This window comes from Phyllobates terribilis, unplaced genomic scaffold, assembly GCF_046119375.1.
Source record: "Phyllobates terribilis strain yellow unplaced genomic scaffold, ASM4611937v1 Scaffold_7__3_contigs__length_470593459, whole genome shotgun sequence".
Classification (NCBI taxonomy): Eukaryota; Metazoa; Chordata; class Amphibia; order Anura; family Dendrobatidae; genus Phyllobates; species Phyllobates terribilis.
The window spans coordinates 300707738-300729878 of NW_027362767.1; the positions used below are offsets into that span (position 1 = coordinate 300707738).

The 22141-nt window shown below is 41.4% G+C and overlaps 1 protein-coding gene across 1 annotated transcript in view; it reads left to right on the forward strand.

Moving 5' to 3' along the window:
- The window catches only part of CUNH8orf48 (chromosome unknown C8orf48 homolog), a 33003-nt gene extending 24201 nt beyond the window's left edge, over nucleotides 1-8802 (forward strand). The window contains 1 exon segment of the mRNA XM_073637897.1: nucleotides 7337-8802. Coding sequence (XP_073493998.1) covers nucleotides 7337-7441 — 105 coding nt within the window. The 3' untranslated portion in view covers nucleotides 7442-8802.
- The last annotated feature ends 13339 nt before the right edge of the window (nucleotides 8803-22141 follow it).

Sequence of the window (22141 nt, forward strand, 5' to 3'; positions counted from 1 at the left end):
TGGGAGCAGTAGTTCCCATCAGACTGATCCTGCTATTTAAATTGCCCTACTGTGTCCCCAATAAATGTTAAATACATGTCATTGGTGGCCAGTGGTTGCCTACAATAAATTAGTTCATACATTACCTGTCCCCGCCGATCGCCACCTAAAATAAAGTAAAAAATAAAAAACTACACCTATACTCACCAAGACACCTAATTCCCCGAAGCCATCGATCTCCTGTAATAAAATATAAAATAATAAACCACAACCTTATCCTTACCCCTCCGTAGCAGTCCACGAGTGTCCCACGAAGATCTCCAGTTCAGAGCAGCCACATAGAATGTGACCGCTCTGAACCGCTGCCGCCGCTAGAATGACGGGGCCGTAAGGGTTCACCGGAGTTCAGGCAGCGCTGCTCCGGTTAGCTCCTTTACGGCCCTGCTGTATCGTGAGAAATTCCCACGGTACAGCAGTGCCGTAAAGGAGGTCTCCGGAGCTGCGCTGCCTGAATGCACTCCGGTGACCTCAGTCAGTGGCTCCCGCTGCCGGGAGCGGACGTGTTCCCGGCAGCGTGAGCTTACAGCAGCCATGCACAGCTGTCACCATCTCCAGATGTGACAGCTGTGCATGTGAGATCAGCGCAGGAACGTGGACAGGTAACTATTATTTTTAGTAAACTAAGAATTAAATAAAATTGTGTGTTTTATTTCAAATAAATTATTTTTTTCTGGGTGTAGTGTGTTTTTTCTTTTTAACACTTTGTAGGTTAGTAATGGGGGTGTCTTATAGACGCCCATCATTACTAACCTGGGCTTCATGGCAGCTGGCGCTGACATGAACCCCACCACTATTACCCCCTGCCACCGCACCAGGGCAGCGTGGAAGAGCGAGGCTAAGTGCCAGAGTTGGCGCATCCTATGGATGCGCCATTTCTGGGGCGGCTGACGACTGGTGTTTCTAGCCTGGGAGGGGGCCAATATTCATGGCACCCTTCCTGGGCTATTAATATCAGCTCCCAGCTGTCTGCCTAGCCTTTGCTAGCTATTAAAATAGGGGGGACCCCACGTCATTTTTTTTGGGGGGGGTCCCCCATTTTAATAGCTAGTAAAGGCTAGGTATTCAGCTGGGGGCTGATATTAGTAGCCTGGGAAGCTCCGTGGGTTTTACCCCCTTCCCAGGCTTCAAACATCTGCCCCAGCCGTCTGCTTAACCTCCGCTAGAGACTAAAATTATGGGGGATCCCACGCTATTTTTTTTTAAAATAAATCCATTATTTTAACACTAAATGACATTTGAGGAGTTAATAAAGATGCAGTCCCTAAATTATTATTTATTTTTTAATTAATTTTTCCCAAAACTTTTGACGTGGGCTTCGCCATATTTTTGTATGCCAGCCAGGTACAGCATCCAGCTTCTATGAACGCGCCATTTTCCGGGGCGGCTGCGGACTGCAATTTTCAGCGGGGGGCAGAAAGCTTGGGCCTCCCTGCGCTGCAGATTCCATCCCCCAGCTGCCTAGTTGTACCTGGCTGGACACAAAAATAGGGAGAAGCTCCACGTTTTTTTTTTTTTTAATTATTTCATGAAATTCATGGAATAATTAAGAAAAAAAGGGCTTCCCTATATTGTTGTGTCCAACCAGGTACAAATAGGCAGCTGGTGGTTGGGGGCAGCCCGTTCCTGCCTGCTGTACCTGGCTGGACCCAAATATAGTGCAAAGCCCCACGTCAATTTTTTTTTAATTATTTCAGGAAATTCATGAAATAATTAAAAAAAATTTATGTGGGGCTTCGCCCTATATTTGTGTCCAGTCAGGTACAGCAGGCAGGAACGGGCTGCCCCCAACCACCAGCTACCTATTTGTACCTAGCCGGACACAACAATATAGGGAAGCCCTTTTTTTCTTAATTATTTCATGAATTTCATGAAATAATTAAAAAAAAAAAAAAACGTGAAGCTTCTCCCTATTTTTGTGTCCAGCCAGGTACAACTAGGCAGCTGGGGGCTGGAATTCGCAGCGCAGGGAGGCCCAAGCTTTCTGCCCCCCCCCCCCCCCCTGAAAATTGCAGTCCGCAGCCACCCCGGAAAATGGCGCGTTCATAGAAGCTGGATGCTGTACCTGGCTGGCATACAAAAATATGGCGAAGCCCACGTCAAAAGTTTTGGGAAAAATTAATTAAAAAATAAATAATAATTTAGGGACTGCATCTTTATTAACTCCTCAAATGTCATTTAGTGTTAAAATAAAGGATTTATTTAAAAAAAAATTGACGTGGGGCTTCGCACTATATTTGTGTCCAGCCAGGTACAGCAGGCAGGAATGGGCTGCCCCCAACCACCAGCTGCCTATTTGTACCTGGTTGGACACAACAATATAGGGAAGCCCTTTTTTTCTTAATTATTCCATGAATTTCATGAAATAATTTAAAAAAAAAATGCGTGGGGCTTTGCCCTATTTTTGTGCCCAGCCAGATACAACTAGGCAACTGGGGGCTGGAATCCGCAGCGCAGGGAGACCCAAGCTTTCTGGGCCACCCCCGCTGCAAATTGCAGTCCGCAGCCGCCCCAGAAAATGGCGCGTTCATAGAAGCGCCATCTTCTGGCGCTGTACCCAACTCATCCAGGGCCCTGGTGCGGTGGCTCACTGGGTAATAAAGGGGTTAAGGCCAGCTTGGCATTATCAGCTGGCCCTAAGCCCGAAATTCATGGGGTCACGCCAATATTAGACATGACCACCATGAATTTCTAGTAAAGTATTTAAAAAAACACAACACCCAGAAAAAAGTCCTTTAATTGAAATAAACACACAATTCTTTATTGTTCTAAATTAAACCATACTTACCATCACGCCCATTCCAGCTGAAGCCAACGATCTCCTGCAATAAAAGTAAAATAATAAAGCAACATCATCCTTACCTTTCCATGGCTCCCACGACAGCTTCAGCTCTGCTACATCGAGATGACAGGCTGGACCGCAGCAGAACGCTGCCATCCATCCTGTCATCCCGCAGACACTGAGAAGCGCAGGCATACTTCCACTCCTCAGTGTCTGGCTGTGACGGCATCCAGATGAGCCGAGGTCATGTCCAATGAACTCAGCTCACCTCATGTACGTCACTGACAGCGTGGGAAAATTCTCCTGCACTCAGCACTTCAGCGTGAGAATTTTCCCACGCTGTCAGTGACGTGCATGAGGTGAGCTGAGTTCATTGGACATGACCTCACCTCATGTATGTCACTGACAGCGTGGGAGAATTCTCACGCTGAAGCGCTGAGTGCAGGAGAATTTTCCCACGCTGTCAGTGACGTGCATGAGGTGAGCTGAGTTCATTGGACATGAACTCGGCTCATCTGGATGACGTCACAGAGAGACACTGAGGAGCGCAAGCATGCCTGCGCTTCTCAGTGTCTGCGGGATGACAGGCTGGATGGCAGCGTTCTGCTGCGGTCCAGCCTGTCATCTCGATGTAGCAGAGCTGAAGCTGTCGTGGGAACCATGGAAAGGTAAGGATGAGGTTGCTTTATTATTTTACTTTTATTGCAGGAGATCGTTGGCTTCAGCTGGAATGGGCGTGATGGTAAGTATGGTTTAATTTAGAACAATAAAGAATTGTGTCTTTATTTCAATTAAAGGACTTTATTCTGGGTGTTTGTGTTTTCTTTTAACTTTGACTATGGGGTTAGTAATGGGGGTGTCTTATAGACGCCTCTCCATTACTAACCTGGGCTTGATGTCAGCTGGCATTATAAGCTGACATCAACCCCAACCCTATTACCCCCTGCCACCGCACCAGGGTAGCGTGGAAGAGCGAGGCTAAGTGCCAGAATTGGCGCATCCTATGGATGTGCCATTTCTGGGGCGGCTGACGGCTGGTGTTTCTAGCCTGGGAGGGGGCCAATATTCATGGCTCCCTTCCTGGGCTATTAATATCAGCCCCCAGCTGTCTGCCTAGCCTTTGCTAGCTATTAAATTAGGGGGGACCCCACGTCATTTTTTTGGGGGGGTTCCCCCATTTTAATAGCTAGTAAAGGCTAGGTATTCAGCTGGGGGCTGATATTAGTAGCCTGGGAAGCTCCGTGGGTATTACCCCCTTCCCAGGCTTCAAACATTTGCCCCAGCTGTCTGCTTAACCTCCGCTAGAGCCTAAAATTAAGGGGAACCCCACGCCAATTTTTTTTTAAATCCTTTATTTTAACACTAAATGACAAGTACAGTAAGCAACACTGTCACTGTACTTCATATATATGTGACTGACATGTTTCTATCTATCTAATCTATGTGTGATTCTCTATTCTTTCTATTCTAAATTGTCGGGTACAGATGCTGAATTGCCGGCCGGCTTTCTTAAAGAGACGGTGCTTGAAAACACTATTATTTTTTTAAATAAATCCTTTACACTAAATGACAAGTACAGTAAGCAACACTGTCACTGTACTTCTTATATATGTGGCTGACATTTTTCTATCTATCTAATCTATGTGTGAAGCTCTATTCTGTCTGTTATAAATTGTCGGGTACCGCTGCTGAATTGCCGGCCGGCTTTTTTAAAGAGACGGTGCACGAAAACACTAATATTTTTTTTAATAAATCCTTTACACTAAATGACAAGTACAGTAAGCAACACTGTCACTGTACTTCATATATATGTGACTGACATGTTTCTATCTATCTAATCTATGTGTGAAGCTCTATTCTTTCTGTTGTAAATTGTCGGGTACCGGTGAATGCCGCTGCTGAATTGCCGGCTTTTCATGTCATTCTACATTATTCTTAGTTGTTTTACTTCATGTAGAATTAACCTACAAGGAAAGAAAGGGTTTATTTTCATTCCGATATTTGTGTCCCATTGACTTGCATTGGTTTCCGGTATCGGAATCGGCGATATCCGATACTTTTTGGGTATCGGCCCGATCCAATCCGATACGATATTTCCTGATATCGGAAGGTATCGCTCAACACTACTCATCATATTAAACCCAGGAATTTTTTCCGTTTTGCTCTTTCGTTCCTTCATCCATAACTTAATTTTTTTTCTCCGAGATAGCCATATTAGGGCGAATTGTAGTTTTGAATGACAGCATTGATTCTACCATATAATTTACTGAAAATTTTGAAAAAAATCCAAGTGCAGTGAAATTGCGGGAAAAATGCAATTCTGCCATTGCTTTTGGAGTTTTATTTTTAAGGCATTTATTGGGAGGTAAATATGACCTAGAATCATGATTCTATGATTATGGCAATACAAAACGTACCCAAATTTTTAGTTCATTTAGTGTCGGAAAAAAAACCTTTTAGTTTCTGTGACCCGTAACTTTTTTATTTTTTCCATGGAGATGTGTGAAATCTTGCCATTTTGTGGACTGAGCTGTATTTTGTTATTGACACAATTTTGGAGTACATACAACATTTTGATTTCTCTTTATTGAATTTTTTTTTTAGTGTAGTGACCGAAAAATTCCAATTCTGCCGTTTGTTCTCTCTTTTGTTTTCAGAGTTTAATATACTATTTCAATAATGTTAGATTTTGATAGGCATGATCCCAAATATGTTTTTTTTTTTTTCTTATTTTTAATGTACCTGAGCTTCATTGGAGGACCAAGATGGCAGTTATGGGTGCCTTCAGCAGGCCTCCTACTGTGATAGATATCTCATCGATTCCCTGCAAGTGCGTAGCAAGGAGTCAGTGGAAGCTGGTGTGATAGATATACAGTGACATTTAATTGAGTAACTACAGCAATAAGAGAAAGCTCTGGTCGCTGATGTAGTCCGATTCTGGCTATGCAGCACAGTCAGCATCTCCATGGTATGAAGCAGCCTCAGATCCTGAGACTGCATTATGCGTTCCTTATCGACCTATGCTGAAAGTGCACATCATAGGACGTTAAAGGGAGTCAATCACCCCCAAAATGCATTTTAAGTGAGCTATACAGTGTTGTGAGAGACTTATCCCCTATAACAACCATATTAGCTCTGTACCTGTCACTGGTATCATACCTGAGAAAATCCCTTTTAATTCAAATGCAAATGGAGAGCCTTCTGCGTACCCTTGGCGTGGCACTAATACACCTGGAAGTGCAGAGAGCTTTGTCAGAAGAAAGGAGACAAGGAGGAGACCAGGTGCTCCCAATATGCAAATAAGGAAGCGTTACGGTTTACCAAACTCTTAGCCACGCCAAGGGTGCACCGAAGCCTCCTTATTTAGAAATTCATTTAAAGTTTTTTTCTCAGCTACAGTACCAATAAAGGTACAGTGCTAGTATGGTTGTTATAGGGGAGAAGTCCCATATAGCACTATTTAGCTCATTTAAAATGTATTTTGGGGGTGACTCCCTTTAATGGGTTATGTAAAAAAGCAACATTGCAATTTACATATTCAAAACTTTCCCTGCTCTCAAGATCTGAAGGATTTTTAATGCTATGTTTTAGAGCTTGTTGCCTAGATTACCGGCCACCTCTTCAGTGTATCAGCTGAGTTTCCTAACAAAGGGTGCATGCTCGCGAGGATCCAGCCAGCTTCAGTGCCCCTGCACTCCTCTACTAGCAGCAACTGAGAGCACACAGTTTGGGCCAGCGGCTCAGCTATGCCGCCGGCTGGAACTGTCAATCTTCAGGCACGCACCACACCCGGCAAGCAGGAAACAACCTCTTTTAGTTGAAAGGGCAGTCACAGACAATAATAAGTCTTCTTACAGGTATCTTCTTAAAGGGAAACTGTAGCCAAGTTTTTGCTACTCCATCTAAGTACAGCATGATTTGGTGGGGCGGTGTTATACAAAGCTTATGAATATTAATGATTAAATGGCAGCAGGTTTACAAGTCCTCTAGTCATTATCTCCTGCTGATAAAACTGTGATTTTATCGAAACTACACCAAGCAGCCCAGTAAGTGACACATCACTGGAATCAGAGTCTCTCTGTCTCTACATTATGCTGTTCTCTGATTAGATGGCAAAACCTGATGATAGATTCCCCTTAACAGTAGTTTTAGGATTTAGCCAGGGTTTTTCTTAGCACGTGGCAGTATGCAATGTTAGTTTAGCATGTGAACAAAATAAATGTGTTGTTCATTTGCAAGGAAATAGGTGAAACATATGAAAAACACGAGTTTCACTTTCTAATACCATACCAACAAAAACAGCCATTTGCTGTAAAAGCATAGCGCGCGTCATTGCAGGGCACACTACCAATACATCCTGGCACATGTCACGCCTGCTAGGATCTTCACTATTCTGTACTAACAATATGCAATAAGGACATACAAGTGTGGGCGGAAACCTGCTGTGGATGCCATTACTGTTACTGTGCATTGTCTGTTTCCACTTTATACTAATAATGACTTCTTTTTTTTTTTAAGGATCTGGTTACTTTTATTGGAGAGATCCTCCAAACTCTGCCCAAACCCTCTGAGGACCGCGCTGCTGTTTGGCAGAGACTGTCCACTAGTGTCACCAAGACATAACCTCCTGTTTCTGTGAAGCAGATTCTTTTTCTTGATGTTATATCTTTTTACGAAGTTAAAATGTGAATATAAACTTTGAAGAAATGACAGCACAAAGAGCAACTTCTAAACATTTTGTACAAAGCTGATTCTGAAACACAAGTGAGATCTTTCACAATGTGCCCTCTATTTCCACATCTGTCGCTGGCTCACCCGTACACACAGTTTATTGATCAATGTTTCATTTTATTTTCATCTTTGAGGCTTTGTAGCTATGCGGATATGGAGACGGCAAAGTTAAACGCATGGAGCCGCAGCACATTTGCTTAGTCAATGCTCAATACAAATTATTTCTTATATATGTGAGGGGGAATATGGGACTCGGGATTCCAGAGCTGAAGATTAACCCCTTTCTCACAGCAGACAATTTTTGTTTTACGCTTTTGTTTTTTCCTCCCCTTCTTCCAAATAATTGTGTGGCCGTTTTCTGAGATTCGTAACTCTTTTATTTTTTCATCAATGGCATTGTGTGAGGTCTTGTTTTTTTTGCATTGTGAATTGACGTTTTTATTTACCACAAGTTGGAGTATGTAAGGTGATTTGATTGCTTTTTCTATAGTGTTTTAGGCTTTAAAAAAACATGTTAGGCTGTGTTTTCTGAAAAGAAAAAAAAAAGCCTTGATAAAGGCTCCGTAGAGAGAGCTGAACATAGTTGGTGTGGGTGTATAAAGTATCTCTGCACCAATATTGGATATCCTGACTAATTTTTGGGAGATAGGTATGTGTGTATGTGTATAATTTGTATGTGTGTTTGTGTGTATGTGTAATATGCACATCTATATTACTCACACACACACACTGCCTGGTCTTGAACCTACAATTGTTTGATTCCTTATTTTATAAATAAAAATACAACTGTATTACAGCGTATAGTGAAAAATGTAATTCTCCTATGAAGTCTCGTCTTCACGGAAGGACTACCTTGACAACCCATTGGCACTTTGCAATCGCATCGCTTGGGGGTGCTGACAGAAGCCAGTGCACATGAACCAGCAATATCACATTTGATTGCCACTATCAGTGATTGACAGCAGCATTCAAAAGAAGTTCTGTATAACACAGCCCGCATCTGCTGGGTATGCTACGGATTCCGCTCATGAGCCCACTCCATACATCAGGACCCAACGTAGGACACACAAACATGTCATACTTTGGGAAGGGGATAAAGGGAATCTATTACTAGCTCTTGTGTCCCGAAACCACCACTACCACCACCACCACCTTGTACTGTTATACTGTCATTTATTTTTTAACTTTTAAAGACGTCCCTCTCTGTATTATCAGTAAGTGCATTATATAAAATAAAAAAGTTATATGCCTTCTTTTGAAGTCTGCAAGTTATTTATTAGCAACTATGGAGGTAGAACCGCATGTAAAAAGTCATTTCACCTGTACCCTAACCTTTAACACTTTGACTGGAATGATGTCCCTAAGGCTGGAATGGTATCTGAAGCCTGCACTGGTGCCACCCAGCTCATGTTCAGTGCTCAGGTAATGCTGAGGCAAGTGTAGCTTGCTTCACTCCACATACATTGGATGCTTCTGCAGTTGGCTTCAGATATACAGTGCTCAGCATAAATGAGTACAACTCTACAGATTTGTCCAAAAACCGTTAGTTTCCTTTTAGAATGAAAATTTTCTAAGGGATGCCATACTACAAAATACTGCCACAAATTTGGGCCATTGATTGGGAACAAGATTGTTATTTTGCACATCCAAAAAAGTGATTTTCCTAACAAATTCGTACAAGACAATGTTGGAAAAATGTGTACCCCCCCATGAAAGTCTTAGGAGCAAAGTTAAAGTTTAGACTACAAAATTCAAATTAACAAGAATTCAACCTCAGGTAAGTCTAATTATTCATTAATCAGGTGTCCAGCAGACTATAAAAGGTTGTTACTTAACAGAGAAAACCCCTACCCATTTCATGCTGTCAGCAGTGGCACCACATGGAAGAGAAATGTCATAAGACCTGAGAAAGAAAATAATTTCTTTGAAAAAGGTGAAGGCTACAAGAAGATTAGCAAAGCTTTACTACTGTAGCAAAGGTGATACAAAAATATAACAAAGATGGAACTGCAACCATCTCACAGAGACATCCAGGCAGACCACAGAAGTTAGCACCTAAACATGAGCGTCTTTTCTTGAGAAGGGTTAAAGTAATTTGACATGCAAGTCCACTGCAATTAGCTAAATAAGTAGAAAGCAAAACCAGGGTGAGTGTTTCCTGTGACACAATACGGTGTACCCTGCAGAGGAATGGCATGCATGGGTGTCGTCTATGAAAGAAGCCTCTCCTAAAGCCCATGCACAAAAAAGCCAGCCTACTATTTGCCAGCACCCATGCTGAAAAATATGAAGAGTTCTGGCACTATATACTCTGGAGTGGAAAGACCAATGTAAAATCCCTGGCGGCGTGCTGGCATGGCTTACCACCTCCCAGCATGCAAGACCGCCATCTTACCTATCAGTCCAGGCTGCACACTTTGCTCCAGTACCTGCTGTGTGCATGTCTCTTGTCTGATTGCTTAGGGCGGCGGCGCGGTTACTGCCTGATTCTTATTGTTACTGTGTGCGCACTCCTAATGCGTCCCCAGCTTATTGTTGTGAGTCACTGGATACTTAAACCCCCTCCACCCAGTAAGAGGTGCCTGAGCAACACTTTCTTTCAGTGTGTTCTATGCAACTGAGTTGCCAGGTTCTGTTCTGTATCTTGTCTGTTTCCGTCACCCTGGGGGCCGAGTACCCAGGCCTGTTACCTGTATCTGTGACTTCTAATCTGTTCCGCCACCCTGGGGGCTGTATACCCAGGTCCATTGCCTGTATCTTGTTCCTTGTTCAGTTCCTGTCTGAACAGTGTCCTAGCCCGTTACTTGTTTGTCTTTATGTTCTTATCTTTCCTTTTCCTCGCAGTGTCTGAACCTGCACCTAACTCCAACTCTTTGTCTCTGTACTTCTGTTTGTGAGTTTAGTGTCCACTCGTTACTTCATTGTAAGTACCTTGTGTGTATCTGCTCTGCTTGTCTACCACACCTGCGGGTTTTGCTCTGCTCTGCTTGTCTACCGCACTTGCGGGTTTTGCTCTGCTTGTCTACCGCATCTGCGGGTTTTGCTCTGCTCTACTTGTCTACCGCACCTGCTGGTTTTGCTCTCCTCTGCTTGTCTACCGCTCCTGCAGGTTTTGCTCTGCTCTGCTTGTCTGCCGCACCTGCGGGTTTTGCTCTGCTCTGCTCTGCTTGTCTACCGCACTTGCGGCTCTGTTCCTGTATCCCAGTCTGTACTGGTCCCTATCCTGCCTGCATTCCTACCTGCCAGTACCCACCTGTTTGTATACCAGCCGTGCCTGCCAGTATCCACCTGTCTGCATACCAGCCGTGTCTGCCAGTATCCACCTGTCTGCATACCAGCCGTGCCTACCAGTACCCACCTGTCTGCATACCAGCCGTGCCTACCAGTGCCCACCTGTCAGTATGGCAGCCTAACCTGCCTGTTCCTGCATTCCCCGGTGTGGGTCAACAGCTGTGACCGGGGTCTGACCTGGCGTAGCACCTGGTCTCTCTGCTCGGTTCCACCCTGGTTCACGGAGTCGACTGAGCCGCCGTGCGACATTGGTCAGACCGAGTTGATACTTAGTCACGCCCCTCCAGGCACTCCTCGGTTCATGGTCCAGTGGGATCACTAACCACGTTCACGCCAGTCTGTCTGGGCGTGTGCGTAACAACCAAGATAAATATTTTTGGAACTGATGGCTTCAAAGCTGTTTTGCGTCTCAAAGGTGAGTGCAAAGAAAAACGCGTGGTGCCTACAGTGAAGTGTGTGGGTGGCAGCATCCTTATGTGGAGCTGCATGAGTACTGCTGGTGTCGGGGAGCTACATTTCATTGATGGTATCATGAATTGACAGAAGTACTGGTCTATATTGAAAGAGAAGATGCTACTATCACTCAGTACCCTTGGTTAACGTACGCTTCTGCAGCATGACAATGATACAAACCACACACCTAAGGCCACTGTTGCATTTCTGACAAAGAACAGTGTGAGAGTGATTCAGTGGCCAAGTCTCTCTTGATCTGAACCTAATTGAACACCTTATGGGGAATTCTAAAGAGACAAGTTGAACGTCGCTCTCCAACCAGCATCCAGGCTCTAAAGGAGGTCGTTCTTGAAGAATGGAAAAAGATATCTGTATCACCAACTTGTTCATTCCATGTCCAGAAGACTTGGCGCTGTCCTTAAAATTCATGGGGGTCATACAGAATACTAATGTAATTTTTTTATGTGGGGTGTATTCATTTTTGATCCAGCATAGTTACAGCAATAGAATTTATTAAAATGTAACTTTTATTTGATAAATATAAAAAAAACAAAATTCTATATGCAAATAGGTGTATAAAATATACCCAGTGATTTATAAAAGTAAAAAAAGCATGGTATACAGTACAGACCAAAAGTTTGGACACAGCTTCTCATTTAAAGATTTTTCTGTATTTTCATGACTATGAAAATTGTACATTCACACTGAAGGCATCAAAACTATGAATTAACACATGTGGAATTATATACTTAACAAAAAAGTGTGAAACAATTGAAAATATGTCTTATATTCTAGGTTCTTCAAAGTAGCCACCTTTTGCTTTGATGACTGCTTTGCACACTCTTGGCATTGTCTTGATGAGCTTCAAGAGGTAGTCACCGGAAATGGTCTTCCAACAATCTTGAAGTAGTTCCCAGAGATGCTTAGCACTTGTTGGCCCTTTTGCCTTCACTCTGCAGTCCAGCTCACCCCAAACCATCTCGATTGGGTTCAGGTCTCGTGACTGTGGAGGCCAGGTCATCTGGCGTAGCACCCCATCACTCTCCTTCTTGGTCAAACAGCCCTTACACAGCCTGGAGGTGTGTTTGGGGTCATTGTCCTGTTGAAAAATAAATGATGGTCCAACTAAACGCAAACCGGATGGAAAAGCATGCCGCTGCAAGATGTTGTGGTAGCCATGCTGGTTCAGTATGCCTTCAATTTTGAATAAATCCCCAACAGTGTCACCAGCAAAGCACCCCCAAACCATCACACCTCCTCCTCCATGCTTCACAGTGGGAACCAGGCATGTAGAGTCCATCCATTCACCTTTTCTGCGTCGCACAAAGACACGGTGGTTGGAACCAAAGATCTCAAATTTGGACTCATCAGACCAAAGCACAGATTTCCACTGGTATAATGTCCATTCCTTGTGTTCTTTAGCCCAAACTAGTCTCTTCTGCTTGTTGCCTGTCCTTAGCAGTGGTTTCCTAGCAGCTATTTTACCATGAAGGCCTGCTGCACAAAGTCTCCTCTTAACAGTTGTTGTAGAGATGTGTCTGCTGCTAGAACTCTGTGTGGCATTGACCTGGTCTCTAATCTGAGCTGCTGTTAACCTGCGATTTCTGAGGCTGGTGACTCGGATAAACTTATCCTCAGAAGCAGAGGTGACTCTTGGTCTTCCTTTCCTGGGGCGGTCCTCATGTGAGCCAGTTTCTTTGTAGCTCTTGATGGTTTTTGCAACTGCACTTGGGGACACTTTCAAAGTTTTCCCAATTTTTCGGACTGACTGACCTTCATTTCTTAAAGTAATGATTGCCACTCTTTACTTAGCTGCTTTTTTCTTGCCATAATACAAATTCTAACTGTATTCAGTAGGACTATCAGCTGTGTATCCACCAGACTTCTGCAGAACACAACTGATGGTCCCAACCCCATTTATAAGGCAAGAAATCGCACTTATTAAACCTGACAGGGCACACCTGTGAAGTGAAAACCATTTACGGTGACTACCTCTTGAAGCTCATCAAGAGAATGCCAAGAGTGTGCAAACCAGTCATCAAAGCAAAAGATGGCTACTTTGAAGAACCTAGAATATAAGACATATTTTCAGTTGTTTCACACTTTTTTGTTAAGTATATAATTCCACATGTGTTAATTCATAGTTTTGATGCCTTCAGTGTGAATGTACAATTTTCAAAGTCATGAAAATACAGAAAAATCTTTAAATGAGAAGGTGTGTCCAAACTTTTGGTCTGTACTGTATATACCCAAATACCATCAACTTTTACACCATAATTTCCCCATAAGAAAGTCTCACATATAGGGTAAATGATGTATGCTATAGGTATCAAATAGATACAAGGCTATATAGAGTCAAAGCCTTATAGAGACCCAAATAAATGACAGTAGTACAAAAAAATCTCTGCAGTTGCTAACATGCATCACCAAGTAAATAATAGCAAAAATCTGGCACTCCAAAAATATGATGAGAAAACGATTTTTATCATGAATTTTTATTATCAAATTCTTCAAAATGACGTTTCGGCCTCATATGGCCTTCATCAGAACTGTAAATCAAATTAACATAATTATATATGAGTATAGCCCCCATATTGTAGAATGTGTAACATAACAGTTAATCCATATATGAATCACACATTTTATATATTAGATATAAAGATAAATCAAGTATACAAAAAAATAATATTTAATAGAAAGGGGATAGTGGCTGCTCTCAACAGGTGTGATTCACAGACATAAAAACCAAATAACAGACATAATGGAAAAAATCCAAGGATATATATCAACCAGATGGTGGCCCGATTCAAACGTATCGGGTTTTCTAGAATATGTATGCGGTACACCGGACGCAATCAGCAGAGCGGTGTTTAAATTTGCCGCCAATATCGCTGACTGGTCGTGGCCGGCGGCCGCGACCAATCAGCACAGTGGTTTTTAATTTTGGCGCTAATATCGCTGACTGGTCGTGGCCGGCAGCCGCGACCAATCAGCACAGTGGTTTTTAAATTTGGCGCTAATATCGCTGACTGGTCGTGGCCGGCAGCCGCGACCAATCAGCACAGTGGTTTTTAAATTTGGCGCTAATATCGCTGATTGGTCGCGGCTGGCGGCCGCGACCAATCAGTGAACCGTGTTAGTGAGGGACAGAGAGCCTGTTTAAATTTAGCGCCAATCAGCACAGCGGTTTTTAAATTTGGCGCCAATATCGCTGATTGGTCGTGGCCGGCGGCCGCGACCAATCAGCGAACCGTGTTAGTGAGGGACAGAGAGCCTGCTTAAATTTGGCGCCAATATCGCTTATTGGTCGCGGCCGGCGGCCGCGACCAATCAGCGAATTGTATTTCTGAGGACCGGGCAGCGGCGTTGCCTGTGCGGGTACTTCCGCTGCGAAGAGCCGGGAGATGGTCGGCTGCTCGCAGCTGAAGTATCCCGACCGGCGGCGCCGCTCACCGGTCCTCCCTTCACACTTGCCGTCGGGAGATCAGCGGGCCAAGCCGCTGATCTCCCGACGGTAGCCGCATGGAGGTCAGCGACGCCGCCCGTCAGGGTACTTGTGCTTGCAGCAGGCGGGAGATGAGCGGCTAGCGCCGCTCATCTTCCTGCTGCATCGCCGCTGACCTCCGTCCGGCAGATGAGCCGCTAACGGCCGCCATATTTTTCTGAAATCCCGCGTCGCTGATTGGCCGTGGCCGGACCAATCAGCAACGCGGGATTTCCTGAACAGACAGACAGACAAACGGGATAAGACGATTATATATATATTAGATACAGATCATAGTGAGTTATCATAGATCATTATTACCAGGGTTCTGCCCAATGGGTGTGAAGAAGCAACCAACCAATGGCTGTAAAACAGAAAGATATGCCATGGATCAATAAGAGCAATGTGTACAATCATATCACAATAGAATTCACTACAATCGCAAGGTACAAATTGCAGCTCACCAGGGTCAGAAGAGAAGTCTAGGTTATTCAAATCAGGCTGTATAAGAGGAAAAGCACTGCCGTGCTGGAGATGATGCGGTGTCTGCCATGGGGATCCAGCGTGTTTATATACTTCCTGGTTGCGGCTCTAAACGAGCGCCCGGAAGTCACGTGATTGTTTGTTAGGCGCGTCACCGGAAGTGACGCGTCAAAAGGAATATGTCGCCGCTAGGCGCCATATTGGTGTGATACAAGTGATATCATGTGTACCATAATGTAACGTCTATCCAGAAAAGCCATAGCAATATTATATGCAAACGTCTGACTAGTCAGACTAAACGGACCCTTGGGGGATACCTGTATTATATTGATATAAGAGACACTGATCAAATATGATCAAACTAACTGCAAAAGCATAACCAGAAAATAAAATGAGGGATGGAAATGTAAATATAAGAAAAATTAGGATCAAAAAAAAAGAAAAAAAGAGGGGAAAGTAGAAGGAAATAAAATAATTATAAAAAACATGAAAATTATCAAAAAATAAAATGCAAATAATAAAAAGTTAAAAAAAAAAAAAAAAAAAACTAATAATAATAAAAAATAAACAATAAAAATTAAAAAGGAGCGTAGGAAATAATTATGATACAAATATAATCATACCAACCAGTTTTGACGGTGGGACTCAGTTTAAACGGCTCTATTATAAAAATAAATAAAAAAAGAAAAAGACAGGAAAAAGAATTAGATAAAACTTGAAATTTCATAATCCCTATTCATGCCCCTTGATTCTAAGGTATCCAATCTATGTATCCAAAAGGCTTCACGGCGTTTTAATGTTTTAATCCTATTGCCTCCTCTCCTAGGGACTGGCACACATTCAAGAACTTGAAATTTAAGCTGAGCTATACTGTGTTTCATACGCTCAAAATGGAATGGAATAGGTAAATAGGTCTTGCCACAACGGATACTAGATTTATGCTGTGATATGCGGTCACGTATATGTTGGGTAGTCTCACCAACATACACGAGACCGCACGGGCACTTTATGGCATAAATAACGAATGAGGAGTCACATGTATAAAATTCTGTGAATTTAATGGCTTCTCCCGTTTGGGGATGAAAGAATGTATCACCCTTTTGGACATTATTGCACTGAGGGCAGTGCAAGCAGGGAAATGTTCCTCTTTTGGGGGTGTGTAAAAAGATTTGTCTAGGAAGTGTCTGGCTGGAACCAACATCCGCTCGTACCAGTCTGTCGCGTAAATTAGTAGGCCGTCGGAAGCATAGCATAAAGGGTAACTTGAATTCCTCCACTAAAGGATAACTTTCCTTTAGAATGTGCCAAAATTTACGTATGCTCTTATGTACCTTATACATGAATGGGTGAAAAGTATGTACTAGGGGAATCCTCTTCCCCGTTTGTTCCCTACGGGAATTGGACCTATACCTGCATTTTGTCAGTAGTGCCTGTGGATATCCTCTATTCAAAAGTTTACTTTCCATCTCATCCAAACGTGTAATTTTGGTCTGAGGGTCAGAGACAATTCTAGTTACCCGACTAAACTGGGATATGGGGATGGATTCCCTTGTAGCCTTCGGGTGACAACTCGAAAAATGTAGCAAGTTGTTACGATCAGTCTCCTTGACGAAAAGATCCACCTCCAAGTGCCCATTATTCTTTTTAGTGACTCTTGTATCCAAGAAACTAACCGTCTTGGCATCATAATGTAGAACAAATTGTAGTTCTGGCCATATTTCATTCAGTTGGGTATGAAACATGAGGAGGGAGTCCAATGAGCCCCGCCATATGCAAAAGATATCATCTATATAACGTCGCCACAATATGGCGTTTTGCTGAAAAAGATAATTGATATAGATGAATTTTTCTTTGAAATGAGCCATAAAACAATTAGCATATGGCGGGGCTACATTGGACCCCATCGCTGTACCCTGTACCTGGAGAAAGAAGCGGTCGCCAAACATGAAAAAATTTTCTTTCAAAACTATATTCTTAAGTTCGATACAAAAATCTACCTTATTCCTGTTGTCAAATGAGGAAGAGAGCAAGTTTTCAATGGCCTCTAGACCTTTATGGTGTTTCATAGACGTGTATAAACTACTAACGTCCCAAGTTACTAGAATGGAATTGGTGGGTACCGATTTTATAGTCTGGATCGCTTTAATGAAATCACCTGTATCCAGGATGAATGACTTAGTATTCCTAACTAAAGGGGACAAAACCTTCTCTAGTAGAACACTAAGAGGTGATAAGATAGAATCCGTGGATGCTACTATGGGACGTCCTGGCGGTTTATGAAGTCTTTTGTGTACCTTGGGTAACACATAAAAAATAGGAGTAATAGGGTAATGATTAATTAGAAATTCCCCTACTTTCTTATCGATTGTACCGTTCCCCAGGAATTTATCCACAGTAATCTTTATTTTTGAAGCTATTCTGGATGTGGGATTAGATGCTAGTGGTAAATAAACATTAGTATCAGATAATTGGTGGGTAACTTCCTCCATATAATCTTTAAGATCCATTATAACCACTGCTCCACCCTTGTCTGCAGGCTTTATAATTAATTCTCTGTCCTTAATCAGAGATTGCAGAGCTAGGTGTTCGGAATTAGACATGTTGGTAGGACATTAGAGATACCTTTTTTAAAAAGGTCAATCTCACAATTGATCAGACCTATAAATGTCTCTACCTGTGGATTATTTTTTAATGGCATAAAATTGCTCTTAAGTTTAAGGCCCAAATCACCCAAATTGAATAGTGTAGGGGCACTAGTAATTGGAGCAGTTGTAGCAGTCTGATCTACACCAAAATGAACTTTTAATCGTAGAGTTCTGTAAAAGCGTTGAAGGTCCATGTCTAATTCAAATGTATCTAATTTATAAGTCGGGCAAAAGGAATAATTTTCATGTTTTTTATAATTATTTTATTTCCTTCTACTTTCCCCTCTTTTTTTCTTTTTTTTTGATCCTAATTTTTCTTATATTTACATTTCCATCCCTCATTTTATTTTCTGGTTATGCTTTTGCAGTTAGTTTGATCATATTTGATCAGTGTCTCTTATATCAATATAATACAGGTATCCCCCAAGGGTCCGTTTAGTCTGACTAGTCAGACGTTTGCATATAATATTGCTATGGCTTTTCTGGATAGACGTTACATTATGGTACACATGATATCACTTGTATCCCACCAATATGGCGCCTAGCGGCGACATATTCCTTTTGACGCGTCACTTCCGGTGACGCGCCTAACAAACAATCACGTGACTTCCGGGTGCTCGTTTAGCGCCGCAACCAGGAAGTATATAAACACGCTGGATCCCCATGGCAGACACCGCATCATCTCCAGCACGGCAGTGCTTTTCCTCTTATACAGCCTGATTTGAATAACCTAGACTTCTCTTCTGACCCTGGTGAGCTGCAATTTGTACCTTGCGATTGTAGTGGATTCTATTGTGATATGATTGTACACATTGCTCTTATTGATCCATGGCATATCTTTCTATTTTACAGCCATTGGTTGGTTGCTTCTTCACACCCATTGGGCAGAACCCTGGTAATAATGATCTATGATAACTCACTATGATCTGTATTGATATATATCCTTGGATTTTTTCCATTATGTCTGTTATTTGGTTTTTATGTCTGTGAATCACACCTGTTGAGAGCAGCCACTATCCCCTTTCTATTAAATATTATTTTTTTGTATACTTGATTTATCTTTATATCTAATATATAAAATGTGTGATTCATATATGGATTAACTGTTATGTTACACATTCTACAATATGGGGGCTATACTCATATATAATTATGTTAATTTGATTTACAGTTCTGATGAAGGCCATATGAGGCCGAAACGTCATTTTGAAGAATCTGATAATAAAAATTCATGATAAAAATCGTTTTCTCATCATATTTTTGGAGTGCCAGATTTTTGCTATTATTTACTTGGTGATGCATGTTAGCAACTGCAGAGATTTTTTTGTACTACTGTCATTTATTTGGGTCTCTATAAGGCTTTGACTCTATATAGCCTTGTATCTATTTGATACCTATAGCATACATCATTTACCCTTTATGTGAGACTTTCTTATGGGGAAATGATGGTGTAAAAGTTTATGGTATTTGGGTATATATACCATGCTTTTTTTACTTTTATAAATCACTGGGTATATTTTATACACCTATTTGCACATAGCACTTTGTTTTTTTTATATTTATCAAATAAAAGTTACATTTTAATAAATTCTATTGCTGTATCTATGCTGGATTAAAATACGTACTGGCCTATGCTGAATTATATGTATTCATTTTTGCATCAACTAATTTGAGTAAAACTGAATTTTTTTGTAATGAAAGTGATAATATTGACCTTTCTTTCATGTTATGAGTTGAAAAATTTTCTATGAAAGGCAGTTTTATCAACATTTTGGAAATTGTTCCTGTGTTTAGTGAGATATTGATTAAAATCTTACTTTTCAAAGAAGGTGTACTCATTTATGCTGAGCACTGTAGATGGGTACACCTTTGGCATGTTAAAAAAAAATTACAATATATAAACCAGTGGCGATATTTGCAGACAATACACTATACATATTTGCTGCATCATTCCGTTTGTAACCAGATTTATAGCTATATTAAGTGCCAAAAAGAGAACTAGAATTATAGGCTGATGCTTGTAGCATACATACATTCTACACATCCCTGTTCCCATTCACCCCTTACATGTGTGGGAAACAATCTGCTCTCCCAGCTGCACAGGCACATAAAAATCTTCTCTATTAGGAATTCAAGATAGTGTTAAATAATGTGTATAAATCAGGTTAGCAGAACGTGGAGGAATATTTTATCCTTCCCATCGGAGCTACAGTAACTAATATTTGTGTTTTGTAATCATATAAGATAGTGTGTATGGTTTATGTATAGAAGAAACATCGGATGTGATATAATTCCAAGTACTTGATTGGTTAAACTTGGAACATTCATGTATGATGATTTTATATATATATAATATATATAATATATAAAAATATGCGGGTTGTGTGGATGTCCATGACTTATTTACCTCCGCAGCAGGAGTCATAAATATTGTAATCAATCATTATAGTCCTGAATAAATGTGATGTACCAGCAGGCACATAGAACGGGTTATAACTGTTCACTGAGGCTTGTCTAAAGAAAGAAACTTATTTTCAATTCTAAATGTGTTCAGGGAAATATTTCTGGATGCCACTATATTATTGGTACCAAGTGGTAAAGGCTTTTCAGAATTATCCTCATTGCATTCCACTGAAATATTCTCATTTTGTAGTTCTTACACAGTATAAATGAATATTTAATGTGTAGCTAAGTAATAACAATATAATAACATTTTGGTAATTCATTTATATATTTATGTCATTTATTTTCTTAATTGTAGAGCATTTTGACAAAGGGGTATTCACCAAATAAAGCCTATTATACAGTTCATCCAATGCTTAATATAAATTGTACATAACTTCCATTTATAAAGACCTCGACTTGCAGTCATTAAATATGAACCATTCATATGTGGGACCCTGGATGAAGCGCTTGGCAGTGTGAAACGGCTGTCACTTTTCTCTTTCTGAATCCTCCATCTGGAATGCAATCAAGGACGTATTTTTGCCACGGGCTGAATGGCACAGTTTTCTTGTTCATTCATATATAGGAGAGATGTGGGTAGTGTGGCTGTGTGGTCGTCACAGGACTGGGAGTCCTTTTGATGCCCCATAGAATACAACACAATCTATATTCACCACTAGCAGCAATGAAGGTGCAGCTATTCCCTGCAGGTCATGTAACATTGTTGTGTCGCGCGACCACTGCAGCCTTTAGTATTTTGTCAGAGATGACGTCTACTCCTCACAGAATATTGAGGAGCTGCCGCCGAGTATGTGGCTGCAGCGGCCACGCAATTCAGTGAAGTCACCTGGCCCACAGGGAATAGCAGTGCTGACATTGGAGGAATTTTATTAATTATCGTAAAAAGTGGTAAATAGTGTTATAGATAAATAATACAGTAAGTCATGTTTTAGTGCATTCCTTAATCACAGCTCATTTACCCCTCGGGTAATTTGGTAGTAGGTATTAGTTCATCCCTAAAGGGGTGTATTATACACTCATTGGTTTAAATGACATTGAAGGAATGGCACTGCTGCAGCCATAATCACTGTCCATAAGTCCCATAGAGACTGAATGGATCAGCAAAGTGCTGTCCCAGAACACTTACTACATGAAAATTCATTAGGGTACATGAAGAATTTTAGAGTTAACCATAGTCACACATTGTTTGTTTTTATTCTGTTTTTTTAGGCTTTGAATAAACCTCATAGTTATTACCACCAAATGAAACTATTATTTTCTTTTTCTCCATTTACCAAGCCAACAGGAGGAACGGTAAACTCGGAGTCTTTGTATTCTCTTTATTTTCCACTAAATAATAAGATAAATTGAAGGTTAGGCTCACAACGTGCCTTTCAGCGAACCTCACGGTGAAGAACAGAAGCATTAAGATAATTACTAAGAGCTGTATTTATTCAAACACAGTGTAATATCCTGACACTACAATGCGAGAGGCTTATTATTCCTTAGCTCACTTGTTAAACATTCATGTTAATAGCCCTCTTTGCATTTGACTTAGTTTGCGCTGTTCATAGAAACACAGTGAACAGTAAAACATGGCTTTTCATAGAGAAGCCAGGAATGTACTTTTGTGTTGTATAAACACCTACTCTTCTAGCAGTCTTATAATCCATTTCTATCCATACAACCCTCTTTGCATTGTACATAGGAAAGTATTATCATACAATATGTTCTTTTAAGTTAAAACAGATTGTTTCAGACATGAATTGTTTAATAACAATATGGGCACAT